The 17136-nt window shown below is 39.0% G+C and overlaps 1 protein-coding gene across 1 annotated transcript in view; it reads left to right on the forward strand.

The window, feature by feature from the left end:
- whrna (whirlin a) overlaps nt 1-17136 on the forward strand; it is a 241157-nt gene that overhangs the window by 183194 nt on the left and 40827 nt on the right. Inside the window, exon 6 of the mRNA XM_041811492.1 lies at nt 502-538. Coding sequence (XP_041667426.1) covers nt 502-538 — 37 coding nt within the window. The remainder of the gene's footprint in view (nt 1-501; nt 539-17136) is intronic.

Genomic DNA, 17136 nt, shown 5'->3' on the forward strand with positions numbered 1-17136 from the left:
ACCAAACCACTTCATGTTGCCTGTAAAAATGTGTCTGTGCAGCAGTCTCTGCCATATCGATGAGGAACATGAAAGCTGGGATGAAATTTGATAAATCTGCGTTTATCCGCCTTTGATAAATTAGGAATATGAAAGATAAAAAGCTGTCTGTCAAGATGTGTGTGCTCGTGTCTTCCTTTAAATCAATGATACTTAATGAAAAAATGACCTATGAAGGCATAGTTTAAAAATTGTAGCTCATTACTTTCTCTAGCCGTTGTTCTTAGGCAGTCATACCACAGAGCAACAGTTGTGTACATTTAAGGTCATTATGTTTTTTATTGTGTTTAGAAATGCTCAGCATAATAAACAGCCAGTGGATGCACTGTCCATAAATATCATCCTTATGAATATTCATGTTAGTGCATTCAGTACATGATTAAGTGGGTCTGTTGATCTGAGAGCATGTGTCACGTCTGTCCCTGTGAGATTAATTTGTCCACCTCATCTGTCTCCCTGCAGCTTCTCATTGGAGAAAGGAGCCTCTGCATCAGGAAAGGTAAGACCCTTTTTGTGATTATTTGTGCAGACTAAATATGGGACTATGGGTGAAGTGTTTCACTCGAGCAATGGTACTTAACATCCTCCTACTCTGTAGCCAAACATTGTTTCTGCAAGAGCCATAATCCAAAAATGTCTTTTTCTCCCCTGTAAACAATTTGCATTTGAGAATAGGGATTAAAATGAAAGTTAATTAAGAAATAGATAGTATAATGCATGGTGCAGTAAGGGATGGAGACTGGTTCTTTTTAGTGATGATGACACCCAAATCCATGGTCCTTTATGAGTTTAGTCCTTGTTGATGCCTTCATGGTTATTTGATTGTTATTTGTTGGAAACACGAGATGATGCAGCAATTTTAAAACTACAGCTCCTAAGATGTTAGGTTGTAATTCAAATTGAATGGGCAGCAGAATTTGGGACTAATTAAAGTTTGATAAGAAATTTCTGACTTACACCAAAGAGACGGTCTATCCAGGAAGGGACCAGATTGATGTCGCTTGAATGGAAGTCTGTAGACCTGCTATTGTATTGATGTGTTATTGGAAAGACACTGTGCTGTCTCAGATGACAGCCAGACTCTAGATCTAAGGGGAAAGAGAAACTGAAGAATGATTGGTCGTAAGGAAAAAACTGTCAGATTTTGCTGAAGTGGATATATTGCTAATAAGAAGAACTTCAGTTTTATCACTGCTGAGTTTGAGGGAGTTGTGTTATTTGATTTCCTGTAAACATTTGCAGAGGGAGGAGGGTGGTAGGGTGGAGTTAGATTCAGTGGATAGGTAGAGCTGGGTGTCATCTGCATAACAGTGGAAGTTGATGTTGAATTTATGGAAGATGTGAACTAAACGAAGCAAATATATAATCAAAAGTAGGGGTCCCAGGATAGAACCATGTGGAACACCAGTAGAGACTGGATTAGGGTGTGGTCGAAGGATTTGAGTTGTATGAACCAAGTGTGGCCAGAGAGGTGTGATTTAAAACAGTGCAAGGTTGAGTTTGTGTTTCCAATGGCAGCCAGTCTGTCGAGGAGGTTGTGATGGAAAATGGTGTCAAAGGCCGCACTCAGATTAAGGAGGATGAGAATTGTTGAAAATCTGGAGTCAGCTATGGCTACATGCTTCTGCTGAGCTTTTTGGGTCTGCAAGCTTTGACAGAGAGTTTAGACTAGTGATTTCATCTCAGTTTTCCACTTCAACAGCTGACACATTGCTTTTATAGGGTAAACATATCATGCCAACTCTAGCTCATCTAGTTGTCAGCCATGAGAGGAATAAGGCAACAGCAGTAAATTTACTTGGGTGACAAATTTCCATTCAGCTCTTCTGGCCGGGGTCAGTAAAGCCTATAGGTCCATAAAATACCAGTGTTCTGTAAGGGGGGGAACTCTGGATGGGGAGTGATGCAGGCTGCAGGTGTCTGTGAACCCCTGTATCCTCTGATCAGAAATGTCCTGAAGATTAAGGTAGATTTAAATGTAAAGTAGTTAAGGAAATGAGAAAACTCACTATTTTGGTTTACATCTAACAACACATAAGTGCAGACAGAAGATAAAGTGTTTTTAAAATGCACACAGTCAACAGGGACATTAGAAAAGTACTTCAGCTTTGAGTTAGGGGTAAATCATGATGTAGTAGTTAGGTAGCCGTTTTTATGTGCATACTGCTACCTACTGTTTTGGAGGGTCTAGTGCAAGGCATTACTTTATGTGAATTTTGGTAGCACTTTGGTAAACAAAATGAGGTGCAATACAGTGATATTATCATGCATCCCTTGTCTTGACATTGATAAAGCCACCAAACAATGAAGTATACCCTATCAACATAAACTGTCCTTGCATTATTTGCCTATACCATGAAGGTGTCTTCACTCACTCCCCATACATTGTTCTTGCACTGTCATTACTGCTGACTTTGACTATGACTTTGCAGTGCAAGGGACCCGCATGTGGAAGGAGAAATAATAAGAGAGGTGTTGTAAGAGACCAGCTGCCTGCAGAGAGAGAAAGAGGTGAGATTGAGGAGGGGACGATGAGAGGGAAAGCTCACTTTTCATTATGGAAGTCCTGATGGACAGTCTTCTCCTGACAGAGAGATTCAATGTACTGCTCCAGCTTTAAGAAGAAATATAGAGAGACGCAGGTTTGTGAGAGGTATTTCCAGAGAAAGGGCAACAAATTTCCTGCAGACTCAGGCCCAAAGAGGGTTTAAAAGTAATTTATAGCCTTTGTTTTAACTTGTTGCTCTTCAGCACAGCGCTGATGTGCACAGCAGCAGCCATGATTACCTGGTCTTTTTGTCAGTGGTGCCCTTTTCAGACTAAAATACCAAGATAGATGGCCTGGACACTGCTAACTGAACAGGATCTCTGAGACAAAAGAGCGTAAAAGAATCCGCAAGGGGCTGCGGTTCAGGGGTAGAGTCGGTCATCTCTTAAACGAACATCTTGGGGGTTTCATCCTCAGCTCCTGCAGAAATTTGTTGAAGGGTCCTTGGGCAAGACACTGAACCCTAAATCACTCCCACTGCTGTATCACTTAATGCATTTATGTTCCATTGAAAAAGTCCTTGTATGGCCGTCAAACTAAATTTCAACTTCTTAAGTACATGTATTGTAAAAACAACAAAAAACCCTTAAAACATTTTTGTTCAGTCCTGCCTCTTTGATTTGTCACATTTTGCCAAACTTGAGGTCCAAACTGTAATGTTTTTCTTCAAATAAATCACATGAGAAATTTGGGTCAGAATCTCTCATTAGAAGTTGACATAGGGAGTTGATGCTGGGTCCTAAGGCTCAACCAATCAGAACCACTTATTTAAAGATGTTGAACTATGTCATGCTACCAAACATCAACAAGAAACTAAAGTATGTCTGTAAGTAATGCCTCCTTATGAAAGAGCTCCTTCTAAGCAGAGAGTCCATACTAATCCTGTAAAGAAGTTGAGTTTACCCTGCTTGCTTTGACCACTGAACAGAAAATGCGGACACATTGTGCGTGATTGAACACGTCACAGCTGGAGTTTATGACAACTTCCAGTGTCTCCTGAGTGACAGCTTATTACAGCAGCTTCATCCTTTTCTGTGTTTTATGAGGGTGACATGAAACACAACAGCATCCAGTGTGACAGATAACAATAAACCCTAGTGATGCTCCGCTATGTTCTCTTGTAAGGCACTGTATCTCAGCCTCTGCTGAAAGGGTGAGAAGTTCCAGTTTCCTATTATCCCCCAGACATGTAGACATTTACAGTTTTTGTGTCCTTCTATTAAATCTATGGCTTTTTGGCAGCAGTAGAAAGTGATTCTTTTATGGTTTCTGTGAATGAGCAAATACAGTCGGTAGATCAGTTAAAGAAAGTCTCAACAATCACTCTATTAACATTTAAATTACACATAGATACACTCTGTGACTCTATTCATGGTGTCAATGAAAGCAATGCAGCCTCCACCAGTCAGAGCAGATTATTAAAGACCACTTGGTTGCTTTTATCCTCTCCAAGCATTTACAGGAAACTTCCTGTACAGCCTCTAGTCAGAGAAATTACTTCCTTAGATGAAAAACAGCGGCTGTTGAATCAGACTAGGTTAGATCTCCCTATAACAAATGAGACATTTTTGTTCTTTTCAAATTGGGTCAGGGATGGTGTTTTGCATTATTTTTATCCCTTTTAAGGTTGGCCTTGTACAAACTTGATGTGTCAGACCTTATCCTTTCTTTGTGGAAATAGAGGTGTTTCTGCTTCAGACCAAAGATCCTTGAAATAAACGGTAAAAGTCCCCAACTCAGAGCCTGTGTGCTACTGCCTAACTCAAATATACTAAGTTTGTTCAGTTTTTCTTTGCAGGTGATGTCACACAGCAACAGAATACTCCAGATTGGGTGCAAGTGGTGATTTGTGCATAGAGAAAAACTACCAAAAAAGGCGATGTTTTGAGCTGTTTGTGACTATGACAAGCATTCGGTGTAAAAATAATAACATCCTTAATTCTTAAAGATGCTTAATTATTTAAAAATGCCGAAATATTAATTGCAAACAACACCAATATTTTTGTCACAAAAATATTGGTGTTGTTTGATTCTTAAGAGTAATATTCTAAAGTTCATAATTCTGGCATTGTGACTATTGCAAACAGATAACAATGCACTCTTTTGCTGTTAGAGAGAATTCCCTGGTTAAGGGCATGATTGGATCAATAACTCTTAAACAACACTGTTTATTCCACTCTGGATTAAAGCAAACCTTTACATTAAAGTGTCAGCTAAAAGAAACTAGACTGACGGGTTATGAAACATCTCTGAATATGCACCAAAGGCTGTCCAGCCCTTGTTTCATAAATACAGATAGATTGTAGACGGACAGTTGGGACAACATCCAGACAGACTGACTGTTGGAGGGGATGGGGCATGATATCAATTAAGCAATGTATTTTTGCCCTTTTCAAGATGTTGCTTCCAAATATTTGTGCTTTGATATAAAGAATAGATCAAAATGAAATATTTTACCCCCATTATACGACAGTGTATTAAGGCCACTCTAGGAAAAAATGGTGAACTTGAAATTTTCAATTTTTAAACTGTGAATTTACAAGAAAAATAAAATAAATTGTTTGACTGTAAAGTCATAAATGTACATGAACCAAAATTAAGCATTTTTGACATCATAAAGTTCAGAATCAAGCCACTGTTTTCAGTTTGGTTTCTTGTCATTTTTTTACTTTTGCTGCTGTGAATTTGCAATTTTGAAAATGTGAAATTTTTGAAGTTCTAATGTCAAAATTTTAAACTTTTTAAACATGGAAATTTCATGTTTTTTTTCTTGAAAATTTCCAACTTTTTAAACTCTGAAATCCAGACTTTGTTTTCTTGTTGATATACAACTTTATAATCTCAAAAATGTTGAGTTTTTTCAACCAAATTTTAACTTTTTCGCAAAAAAATTAACAGTCTCTTCCTTTTTTAGTCTTTTGCTGTTGACCCTTATACACCGTTGTACATTATGTGTCTTACCAGGTCTTCAGAAAAAAATATCTGTGTACGTTTAATTTTGACAATGTGAGAGCTGACTTTTTAAAAATGAATAATATCGAAGCTCGTTTGTTTGTAAAAACACATTTTTTGTGATTCTCTTTGCCTAGTTTATTATGTAAAGAACCAGCAGGTTGGACCCATGCGTATGGCCATCTCACATCATAAAGCTCTGTATGGCACTGCTCTTAATCTTAATTGTGTTGCTCCCTCAATATAGCTCTCTAATTTGACACTCAAAATGTATTTACATTAAATATGAAAAGGGAGACCCCCCCACATCCACCCACTGTGGACGGGTGGGTCGCTTTCTCTATGAGTGTCTGTGTTTGTATCTGTACATCGGGATTTTTCCTGCTTCACTGTCCTCTATCCATCCACAGTCCATCTCTCATCTCCTCATGTCATGGTCATTGTAGTGATTCTGATACAGACCTGTTATTATAGTGTCAGTCCTGATACCATCACTCTTGTGTCATGCTGTTTGAATCAAGCCTCACATCAATTCAATACCTGAGTCCTATGGACTGACCTTGGGCTGAAAATATTATAATAGGAGGTCTTTTGATCTCCCAGTTAAACATTTATAAGCAGTGGCAGTCACTGAGTGCATATGCATGAAGGTACATGTTGATGTTTGCATGCATCTTCATTTGTATGCATGCAATTTGCCAAGTCTTTGTATTATTGGCTGTGTAGAACAAATGGATGCAGTCCATTGGTTTGCGGATGACAGTTTTTTAAACATACTGTATATGTTATTTTCTTTCCATCAAATGACACAATATAGGCACACTACACATACATATTTCATGTCACTAGGATACATGTATTAGCTCTGATGCAACTCCAAACATCTTTGTCTTCATGGGTGTTTCAGTGGTGTCTCTATGGAGGGTCTTAAGGGCCATTTCTCCCATTTCTTTGTGAATTCTGATTCACAAATTTGAATTCTCGAAGAAAAAGTATTTGGCCATAGTGACAACAGATTGACATTGATATAGTCAGAAGCATAATGAAGGAGGAGCTGGGGTGGAGGAGGATTGCAAGAGCAGGTTGCAGTGACAGAGGCAGAGTGTGGCAAGGCAAGAGCAGTTTAAATAAGGCTGCATGAGAGCAATTAGCCAATAGGGTGCTTAGAGCAAATCAGCGAACTATGCTTAACTAAACATAGCGTGGTTTTGACATGGCAACACTCCATTATAACAAAGGACAAGTCAATAAAGACCTGATTTTTATTTTCTGATGTAAGGCTAGACTGATGCATGGTCTTGACCTCAGTTCAACCTTTTGTTCATGTTTTGTATTTCTCTGTTAAGGTGCTTTTATGTAAAATCTCTGCCATAAGTGTCCCTAACACCTCCAGAAATCCCTTAGAAACATGTGAGAATACCAAGTGCTCTTTTCAAGCATAAAGGTGATCAAAATACAGAAATGGAGCACATTTTTCATTCTGAGAAGCACAGTGTACAAGCTGAGAATGAGCCCAGACAGCTGAGGTGCATGTAGGTGGACTGGCTGCTGCTCTGTATGCATGAGTTTGTGCCTGTGTGTGAAAGAGAGAGACACAGGAACAGAGGGAGAGATGGGCTATTAAGAGGGAAAGATATGTAGCAGCAGGGCTTTAGGGCTCAAAAGCAGAAAGGGTGGTGATAATTCACGGCTGCTCTGTTAGAGTCACCTTACCAGTGCAATACTCGCATGGTGTCAACACTTCTGCAGCATGAATATTAACCTACAGCATGTTGGAATGATCAGCTGTTGTTTGTGATCCTTAAACATGCTAAGGCATCTGTGTTTGTCTTCTTATTTCCTGTGTTTTCATGTCACATCTCAGCTGACTCATCGATCCCAGCAGTCACATCGCATGTCTTTCCTAATATCTCTCTTCCTCTCTCCCTTCTCTCCCTGTATCCTGTAATTGCTGCCCAAAGGCCAAGCAGACCGATAAGCTAATTAATTAAGGTCAGAAAAAGCTTTTCTCAATCACTGATACTGCCCTGACCCTACTAAGGTGGTGATCTAGAACAAATGAGTGTTTTTCAGGGGGCAATAAAATGTCTTGGTTAATATTGCTTTTGTGTCATTTACCTAATTAGTAAAGGATTCTTTGAATTTCAAGTACAACCCCGATTCCAAAAACGTTGGGTCATTCTATAAAATACAATAAAAAAAACAAAACAGAATGCAATGGTTTGTGAATCTCATAAACCCATGTTTTATTCATAATACAACATAAAAAAATCAAATAGGGCATTTAAATTGACACAATTTACCTTGATGGCAGCAATACGTATCAAAAAACGTAGGGACAGAGCCATGTTTACCCATGTGAGGCATCCCCTCTTCTTTGTACAACAATCTGTAAACGTCTGGGAAAAGATGTCCCATTCTTGTCTGATGTAGGATCCTAGCTGCCTAACAGCTTAAGGTCTTCTTTGCCAGATTTTTCAACCCTAAGAGCCCTTTTGAAATCAGTTGTGTTCGTCCCAGTGCCATTAGGTTTCACAACTGGCCCTCAGGAATTGCTTCAATAGCACCACTTTTTGTTCTCAGGGGATCTACAAGAAAGGCCCCCTTGGAGCAAAACCCTAACTTCAACAGTAAATCTGCCATTTTGAATAAATTCAGAAAAATGGAGGTGATTTGGGCCTGTGCCAGGGGTCATCCTTGATCATACCAGTTAGTTTTATGATGATGTTTTCTATTAATGAAAGTCAGGTCATTTCAGCACCCAGACTCTTCTACTGTGAAGCCATGCTGTTGTGATCGATGTGGTAGGTGGTTTAGCCTCTTCTTGCTGAAATATACAAGGTCTGTCCGGAAAGAGACATTGTCTAGATGGAAGCGTATGCTGCTTTAAAACCTCTATGTACTTTTCAGCATTGATAGTGCCACCATATGTGTAAGCTGTCCACGCCATAGGAACTAATGCAACCCCAACCATCAGGGATGTAGGCTTTAAAACTGTGCACTGATAATGAGCTGGATTGTCCCTCTTCTCTTTAGTTGGTAGGACATGACCACAGAACAGTTTTTCATATGGTTTCATATGGCTTTTTCTTTACATGACACAGCTTTAACTTGCATTTATGGATGGCACACCTAACTGTGTTGACAGACAATGATTTCTGGAAGTGGTCCTGAGCCCATGCAGGGATTTCCAGTACAAAATTATGCCTGTTTTTAATACAATGCTGCCAGAGGGCCCAATATCAAGGCCATCCAATACTAACCTTCAGCCTTGGCCCTTGTGCACAGAGATTTTCCAGATTTTCTGTCCAACTTTTCTTTTAAGAGTATCTGCCTCTCTAAAATCCAGTTGTGTTACTGACCTGTTGCCAATTTACCTTATTCGTTGCAAAAAGCTCCCCTAGCTGTTTTTCATTTGAACCACTTACTTTTCCAGACATTTGTTGCCTCGTCCCTACTTTTTTTTTGGATGAGTTTCTGCCAGCAAATTCAAAATGAGTTGATATTTTCTATGAATTTGTGAAATGTCTCAGTTTCAACATCTGATATGTTCTCTTGTGAATAGAATATGGGTTTATGAGAATTGCAAATCACTGCATTTTGTTTACATTTTACTCAGCGCCCCAACCTTTTTGGAGTAGGGTTTGTACGTCATGATTTTAGTAGGATGAAAATCCAATGGAAGGCCAGTAAATCCTAAATGTTCTTACAATGACAATAATAAAGAAAAAACTATCCGAACACACAGTTATCACACACAGCCAAACTGAAAAGCTTGAAAAGTTTCTCCTGAAAGCTCAAGGCATTCAAGATAAACTTCTGTAGTTCAAAAACTGCTGCTAATCAGAACTGAAAGTTATCACTCTGAACCCATAAGATGCCTTTATCATCCAGATAACAATCCCTCAGCTTCAAACGCTGATGCCCAAAGCTATCTGGCATACAAAACGAGTCTTAGACTTCTTGTGTTTTTCAGTGCTTCTTTCTTTGACACTCCAAACAAATCCCCTTACTGCACACAATTCATGATGGATTTGTCTCATTTTCAGAGGTTTTACAAAGCAGTGTGGGCAACAAACAACAAAAATGGATCCCCATTGCTTTTAAGACAAGCGAAGTTGGAGCTGAATCAAAGGAAGTGGATATTTAGTGAGAAATGGCTGAATGAAATCCTCCAGCCTGAATGAAATGATAAACACACAAAGACACTAAAAACTGAATCCAGCTCATATGATTACACTAGCAAGGCTGTGAAGAATTCATTACAGTTTTCAAAGAAAAAGTAAACATTAAAAACCTCTTTTCACCAAACCAGTCCAGTGTGTCCTCTTTGTCAGTATGTCAGGGGAGATGGCCTGGTCCATCTCTCTTCAGGTAAAGGCTCAGGTGACAAGCCAAGCCTTCGTCACAAACAAAGTATCATCATTGTGATTATGTCAAAGTTGAGCAGAGCTTATTCTAAGGCCTACAGGTCCCAACATAAACCAGTTCTTTCACCTGTACCAGCAAGAAGTTGATGCACAGCCCAGAGCCACCTACAAGGGGGGATTTGGCCTAGCCAAATAGGGTCCCATTGAGGCGAAGAAAATTATGGTCCATTGTAAAGTTGATCTGTGATCATGATATTTTATATTTAACCTGAATAACAACCAATAATAACCACATCAAAGAAATAGAAAATAAATTTTATTGATATATGCAGCTGTAGAATAGCACCTTGGTGTGTGGATGGCCACATTTACTAAACCATTTGGAAATTAATATCAAAGCTAAGCTATGATGTGCACAAACGTCAAAATGCCAGAGAAGAGGAAGAAACTGAAATAACTTTAAGGGGAAAATAATTGCGATAAGAGGCTAAAAGTGAAAATTGGCAAAAATGAGTTACACCGGTGGCAAAAAATTGGCTGAAAAAAGTTGTAAAAAAGGGTAAGAGTGGCAAAAATGGGTTCAAAAAAGCCAAAATGGGATAAAAATCGATTAGGGGTTACATAGAGGATTAAAATTAGTAGAAAAAATGTGTAAAATGGTCAAAAAGTAGCCAAAATGGATTAAATGTGTAAAAAATGGGCAAAAAGGGCCATGAATGGGTGAAAAGTGGCAACGATGGGTTACAGAGGCAAAAATGGGCAAAAAGTGGCCAAAAGCTGTTTCTGAAAAGCAAGAAGGGTCAAATTGGGAGGGGAAAATGGTGAAAAGAAGTTTAAAAGTGTTATAAATGGATGAAATTTGTCAAAAATCGTGCAAAATTGACAAAAGGGGTTACACAGTTGAAAATGTGGGCAAACTGTGGCCAAAACGGGTTCAGAAAAGCAATAATGGGTTCTGATAAGTAAAGATTAGATAAACGTGGCAAAAAATGGGTTTGGGGAAGCAATAATGGGGAAAATATGGGTTACGGCAGGCAAAAGGGATCAAAATGGGAGGAATAAAATGGTGTGAAGCAGTTCAAAAATGGCAAAAATGGGTGGAAGGTGTCATGAATGGGAAAAAAAGTGGCATAAATTGATATAAAGTGGCAAAAATGGGTTGCAGAGGCAAAAATGGGCAAAAAGGTGGCCAAAATGGACTACTAGAGTAGTGAATAGGTAATGAACAAGAAGAAAATGTATGTTAAAAGAGGACAACAAGGGCAAAAGTAAATTTGGAAAAAAAAAAGTGGGAACACAGTGGCGAACATGGGTAAAATGTGGCCAAAAAAAAATGGGTTCAGAAAGCACAAATGGGTGCAAAGAAGCAAAATCGGGATAAAAGTGATAAAAATTGGATAACAGCAAATAAAGTCTAAAGTTGGGCTAGAAAATGGGGAAAGGTTTAAAAAAAAATGGCAAAAAGGGGTTAAATGTGAAAATGGAGGGAAAAAATTGTCAAAAATGGGTTTCAGAGGACAAAATGGGCTAAAGTAGTGAAAAAATTATAAGCAGCAATAAGTGGTTAAAAGAGGCAAAAATGGGTCAAATCTGGAAAGAAAAAATGGGAGGACCAGTGCTGGAAAGTGGTCCAGAACTTGCACAAATGGTCATTTGAACATCAGAACCCAATAATAAGTCAACATACCTTTAAGCTCCAAAATAAGGTGAACGTAAGCAATGATGCTAGGAGCAATGCACTGATCCCACACAAATGCATTGAAGTCATCATTAAATCACATCTGGAGAAGGCACATTCTCTGAGTTTTTCAGGGTGCCAGACAGTTCTGTGGGTGGGCCACAGTGGCGTGTATTGCAAATTAAATGAACATACAAGGAAATATTCCTCTCTGTATCATCGTCTCTTGAATAGTTTGTCAGTGTAGCGTAGCAGCATCAAATCTGCTGTGACACATTGTCACTAAACTCATTTTTTCTTATTGAACACTTCAAAATTTAAATGATGGAAACAGACAGAGAGCTCACCTGGGAACAACTTCAGCAACAGTGGTTGAGCGTTTCCTACATATTTCTGACTTTCTAATCTTACTCACAAATAAGTGACTGAAAAGCTGACTTATGAATGTGTCCCTATTTAAAATTATAATTTAATTAAACCTACAGCATTTTAATTCTGTCACCAGAGGGCTTTCAATCAAAACGATAACAAAATATGGCATTGAGGGTAGCAGGTAATCATGGGAATGATTCCCTCGTATTCCAGCCCCCCCCAGTCTAATGAAAGCATACTCCAAAGGGACCATGGTCAAAGTAAATGAGGTGAATTTGTGTAACAAAACATGAAGCAGATGGGAGAGGATAATCATGGTCCATCATAAGTAAGCAGCACAGAACATGAACGAGATACTTACAGATACCGGTAGCTTTCAGTAGGACGTTCTGCTGCTTTGACTTAACAGTAGGTGTTTTCCACAACAACAAATAACACACCATATCTGTCATGGCAGCGAAGACATGTCTTTCAGCTTTAACAACCACATATGTCTGACTTTGTATGTCTGTTCAGTGGTCAGATTTAAGTGCTAGTCAACTAACCAACCATTCAGACTGTTCTTAGTGGAAGTTTGTATGAAAAAGTACAAATAGTGCTGCACTTTAACGCACACATAACCCCTGTAACTGTGAGACAGTCCAGGGCCTGCTTTAGTCTGTGGGTTTTGTGTTCTCTAATCCTCCCCCTGAGGGTTTGGAAGAATCGATATCAGACACTTAGAGTGATGGTTGAACTGTTCAGCATGTGGGAAATCAGGTGACATTGATAAAAGTCCATTAAAGCGCATTTGATTTGATGGATGGAGGTGATGTAGGGTTCAAACAAAGCTGCTCAGTTTGAACTTTAACAGATCATTTTGACCATGTCTAAATGCCTACATGCATCGGTTGCTGCTGTTGTGATTGGCTGATTAGATATTTGAGTTAATAAGCAGCTAAACAGGTGTACCTAATAAAGTGATCAGAGAGTGTACACAATGCAAATAAAAATTACTCGTGTTTTACCCTTTTATTGGTTATATAAATCAATCATGGTTAATACATGTTGGCTTTGTTGACAAAAAAATACAAAAAAAGTCAAAGTGAAAACAGATTTAATGTCACTTAAGTAAAAATATGTGATGTGAAATAGGTGATTGCATAAATATTCACGCCCTTGAAAGTGGCTGACCTAATTCAACAGACGTCCAGACATCAGTGCTAGTAGTTTTACAATTAGTAAAATCTGGATCACCTAAATGCAGTGAATGTGTCTCAAGTGATTGTAGTATTAAGGCATCTGTGTATGGAAGGTCCAGTCGCTGGTTAATTAGTATTCCTGGCTACCATTACACCATGAAGACAAAAGAACACCCAAAGTGATTCAGAGAAAAGGTTATTGAAAAGTTTACGTCAGGGGATGGATACAAAAAACATCTAAGCCACTGAACATCCAAGGAGTTCAGTTAAATCCATCATCAAGAGATCGAGGGAATATTCCATATGTTAATTTTGTAGGATCAGGCTGTCCTCACAATCTGAGTGACTGTGCAAGGAGACTAGTGAGGCCACCGAGACACCTATGACTTCTCTGAAGGAGTTACAAGCTTCAGCAGCTGAGATTGACTGTGTGATTTTGACCATCAGACAAGACGATATGTTTTGCACATCTCCACCAACACACCATCCCCGCTGCAAAGTATGGTGGTGGCAGCATCATGCTGTGGGGATGCTTCTCAGCAGCCAGTAGAGGCTAAAATGAATGTGGCAAAATACAGGAAAATCCTGGAGGGCAATCTTATTCAGTGTGCACGAAATCTACAGCTTGGTAGGAGATTTGTTTTCCAGACAATGACCTGAAGCATACAGAAAAAGCTACACAGAAATAGTTTAAAGAGTTTAAAAACAGCAAGGTGAATATTCTAGATTGGCTCGGTCAAAGCCCAGACCTCAATCCAATAGAGCATTTGTGGCTGGACTTGAAACAGACTGTTCATGCCTGATCCCTGTGCAACCTGACAGAACTGGAGCAGTTCTGCAAAGAGGAATGGAGTAAAATTTCAGAGTCCAGATGTGCAAGCCTGACTGAGACCTATCCACACAGACTCAGTGCTATGATTGCAGCAAAGGTGCTTCTACTAAATATTGATTTGAAGGGGGTGAATATTTATGCAGTCACTTATTTTACATTACAAATTTAATTGACATTACTTTGTAAAACTCTGTTTTCACTTTGATATTAAAGTGTTTTTTGTTTTTTCCAAAAAACAAATTATATTGACAATGATTGATTATAAAATCAATTAAAGGGTAAAACATCCAAGGAAGTGAATACTTTTTATTGGCTCTGTACATATAACATAACCACTGGATCCTAGCCTTTCCCAAAAAGCCATACCATTAATATCTAAGCTGAGATCTTCCAGGATATTATTAACAAAAATGGGCTACATTGCTCTCAAAAATGTATATACATTTAATTGATTTAATCATAACCACAATATAGGGCGGCTGATTAAACAGTTTGATATATTGAGTAAGGAAACATGCTAATTTACACAGTTTTATCAACAGACCTTTGAATAAACTATCCAGTGATCATATTGTTATTTAAATCTGATTTTAGCATCCTTAAAGCAGGAGATCTGTGGCACCCTGCCAAGGGTGCATCTTATTTCCTTTTCATATAATTCAGTCCCCTTGGAGCATCCGGTTATTGTCTAAAATATTCGGATCCCTTCCCATGTCATTCTGCAGCTCATAAAATTTCTGATGCATTAAAGAAATGAGCTGATGTGGTTTCTTCTTTCTGAATGCACATATATTTTAAAGCACAGGGGTTTTTAGAAACATTTACAGTAGATAAGGCGCCTCTATCTCTCCTTTGATAAAGCACAGTAGTTGTGCAACTACAGTGTGATAAGGGAAAGGCTGATTTTATTTCACAGTGATGTGTTCAAGCATCGTAACTGATCAGTGGACAAGATCTGACTCAGAGGTTTAATGCCCTTTTAATGCCTTTTGTTGTCATTTATGGGCTCCTATACCTCCATCTGATGGAGAGGCATGATAGCATGTAAAGTCGTTAAAATCAGAACATTCATCCCAGATTATCTGTAGTCTATGACTTATGATATCCCCCTGTCTTTGCAGAGTCCCTCATAAAGTTTACACGGGAACCTTCAAGCTCTGGGATGAGATGTGATGAAGCTGAGATGCTAAAGGATTGTGTGTGTTGTTAATGCACGATATAAAAACATGACAGGAGTACACATGATCTCTCTGTAGGCCTCAGCTTTTAATAACATCTGCCCTGAGAGGTCAGACACAATCTGTGCCTCCGTCATGAACAATCGATTTTTCTTTCCTCTTTCAGTGATTTTCTTCTTAGAGGTTTTTATTTAGTGTTAAAAGCACTGAAGTCCCTTCATGTTGCTTTACAAACAAAAACAAAGTGCAAAACCTTTACTTAAAAGTACATTATGTAAGATTTATGGGCTTAAATGTCTTTGAGGCTAGGTTTTCATAAGTTGAATGTTAAATGGGGAATGGATTTGAAATTCACTAATCTCACCACTCAAAGCGCCAACAGCATTAACAAATCCCATTTATCTGTATCTGTACACATTTACACGTCACTGATGCAGCAGTGGGAGCAAAGGTGTCTTGCCTAAGTCTTATTAGCAGGTGACTGAAGAAGCTAAGGATCAAATATCCCACCTTCCAGTTGAGAGATGATGACTTTTCCTTCTGTGTCTCGGTTGCCCCATCGAGTATATTGCCTCAAATAGTTCCAAAATTTTTCAAAGTCATTGAAATTCTTTTGACACATTCTATTGTTGTAACATAAAATTTCTAAAATGATATCAAAGACTGCTAAGGGGGTTAGAGCTGCTGTTTAAAGTTGTTGCAGTATCTCATTCATGAAGCCTAGTATTAGTTTATGCAGGACATTGGTAGTCATACACCCAGCTGTGGCCAGCTGATCCTAATTATCACCTCCCAGCTCCCACAGCCAATCACTCTTCTTTCTCTCAACAAAGTGGAATTAATGTGATGTACTTCTCACTAATCCCTGCCTTCATTAATGCTGATGCACCATGCTGCAGCTGCTGGCAAAGCTTCACCTCCTCCACCCCAGCCTCCTCTTTCATACCATAAAGCTTGTTGCACCCTCATATTCAGATTCATGCTACTATGGATTCAATGCTTTGTACTAATTTTATTGGATTCAGTACACATTGTCATAAATGTATCTATCCATATGGGGGTTTCTAGCCATGCACTCCCTGGGAAGTCAAAGCATGCTGCTTGATTAACACAGGGTGCATCTTTCCCCTTCTTCCCTTCAAGGATCAAGGATATCTTTATTATTATCCCTTTCTTCCAACCAGAATCTCATTGGTTGGACAGCCACAAGAAAGGGAGGGATAGAGGGTGATAGCAGTAAAAAACAAAGCAGGGATGCAGAGTAATAGGATATTTTCTGATTGTTTTACTGTAACCTTGCAAAGCAGATGGATACACCTGTTTCCGTGTTTCTCGCTGGTGAATCCATCTTGCAAAGCTCCCGTCTGAACCATTTGGGCCTGGTTAGAAAGTACCAGGACCAATCAGCATCAAGGGGCAGTATTTTCGGGCGCAGAGGACTTGTGACGTAAGCAAATAGCAACAAGAGGCAGATGCCATTATGGCAGAAGACATTAACGTGTATGCTGCTAAAGCGCCAGTTTTATCAGAACTTGACGACATTTCTTCATTAAAAGAAGAACAAAGAACGACATTGAGTTGTTTTCTTTTCAGAAATGAAAAAAGTTGTGTACTGACATGTCTATTGTCGCCATGGTTCGCATTATGCAGTTCTGTATGGAGTTTATTCCTCAGTAGCTGCACATGCGCACCTTGGTAGCAGCGATGATGTCATGTGTTTTGTTGCTCTGATTGGCCCCTAAAGATGTGACGGACAGAACGTTCATCCAATCACCCTCTGAGTTTTTTTTCAAACGCTCTGCCCTTTCTCAAAAGCTGTATATTGAAGGTTTCCCAGATGGATGTGTGAAACAAATCCATCTGGTGTGGCAGGTTAGGTTCACAGTGGTAATGCTCCAAAGCAGCGTTTCCCTTTGGGACCGTTTCATCTGAGGCCCGTATTCAACCCTATCATGAGACTCAAAGTTTAGTATTAGCCTCTATTTT

This window comes from Cheilinus undulatus, linkage group 17 (genome assembly GCF_018320785.1).
Source record: "Cheilinus undulatus linkage group 17, ASM1832078v1, whole genome shotgun sequence".
Classification (NCBI taxonomy): Eukaryota; Metazoa; Chordata; class Actinopteri; order Labriformes; family Labridae; genus Cheilinus; species Cheilinus undulatus.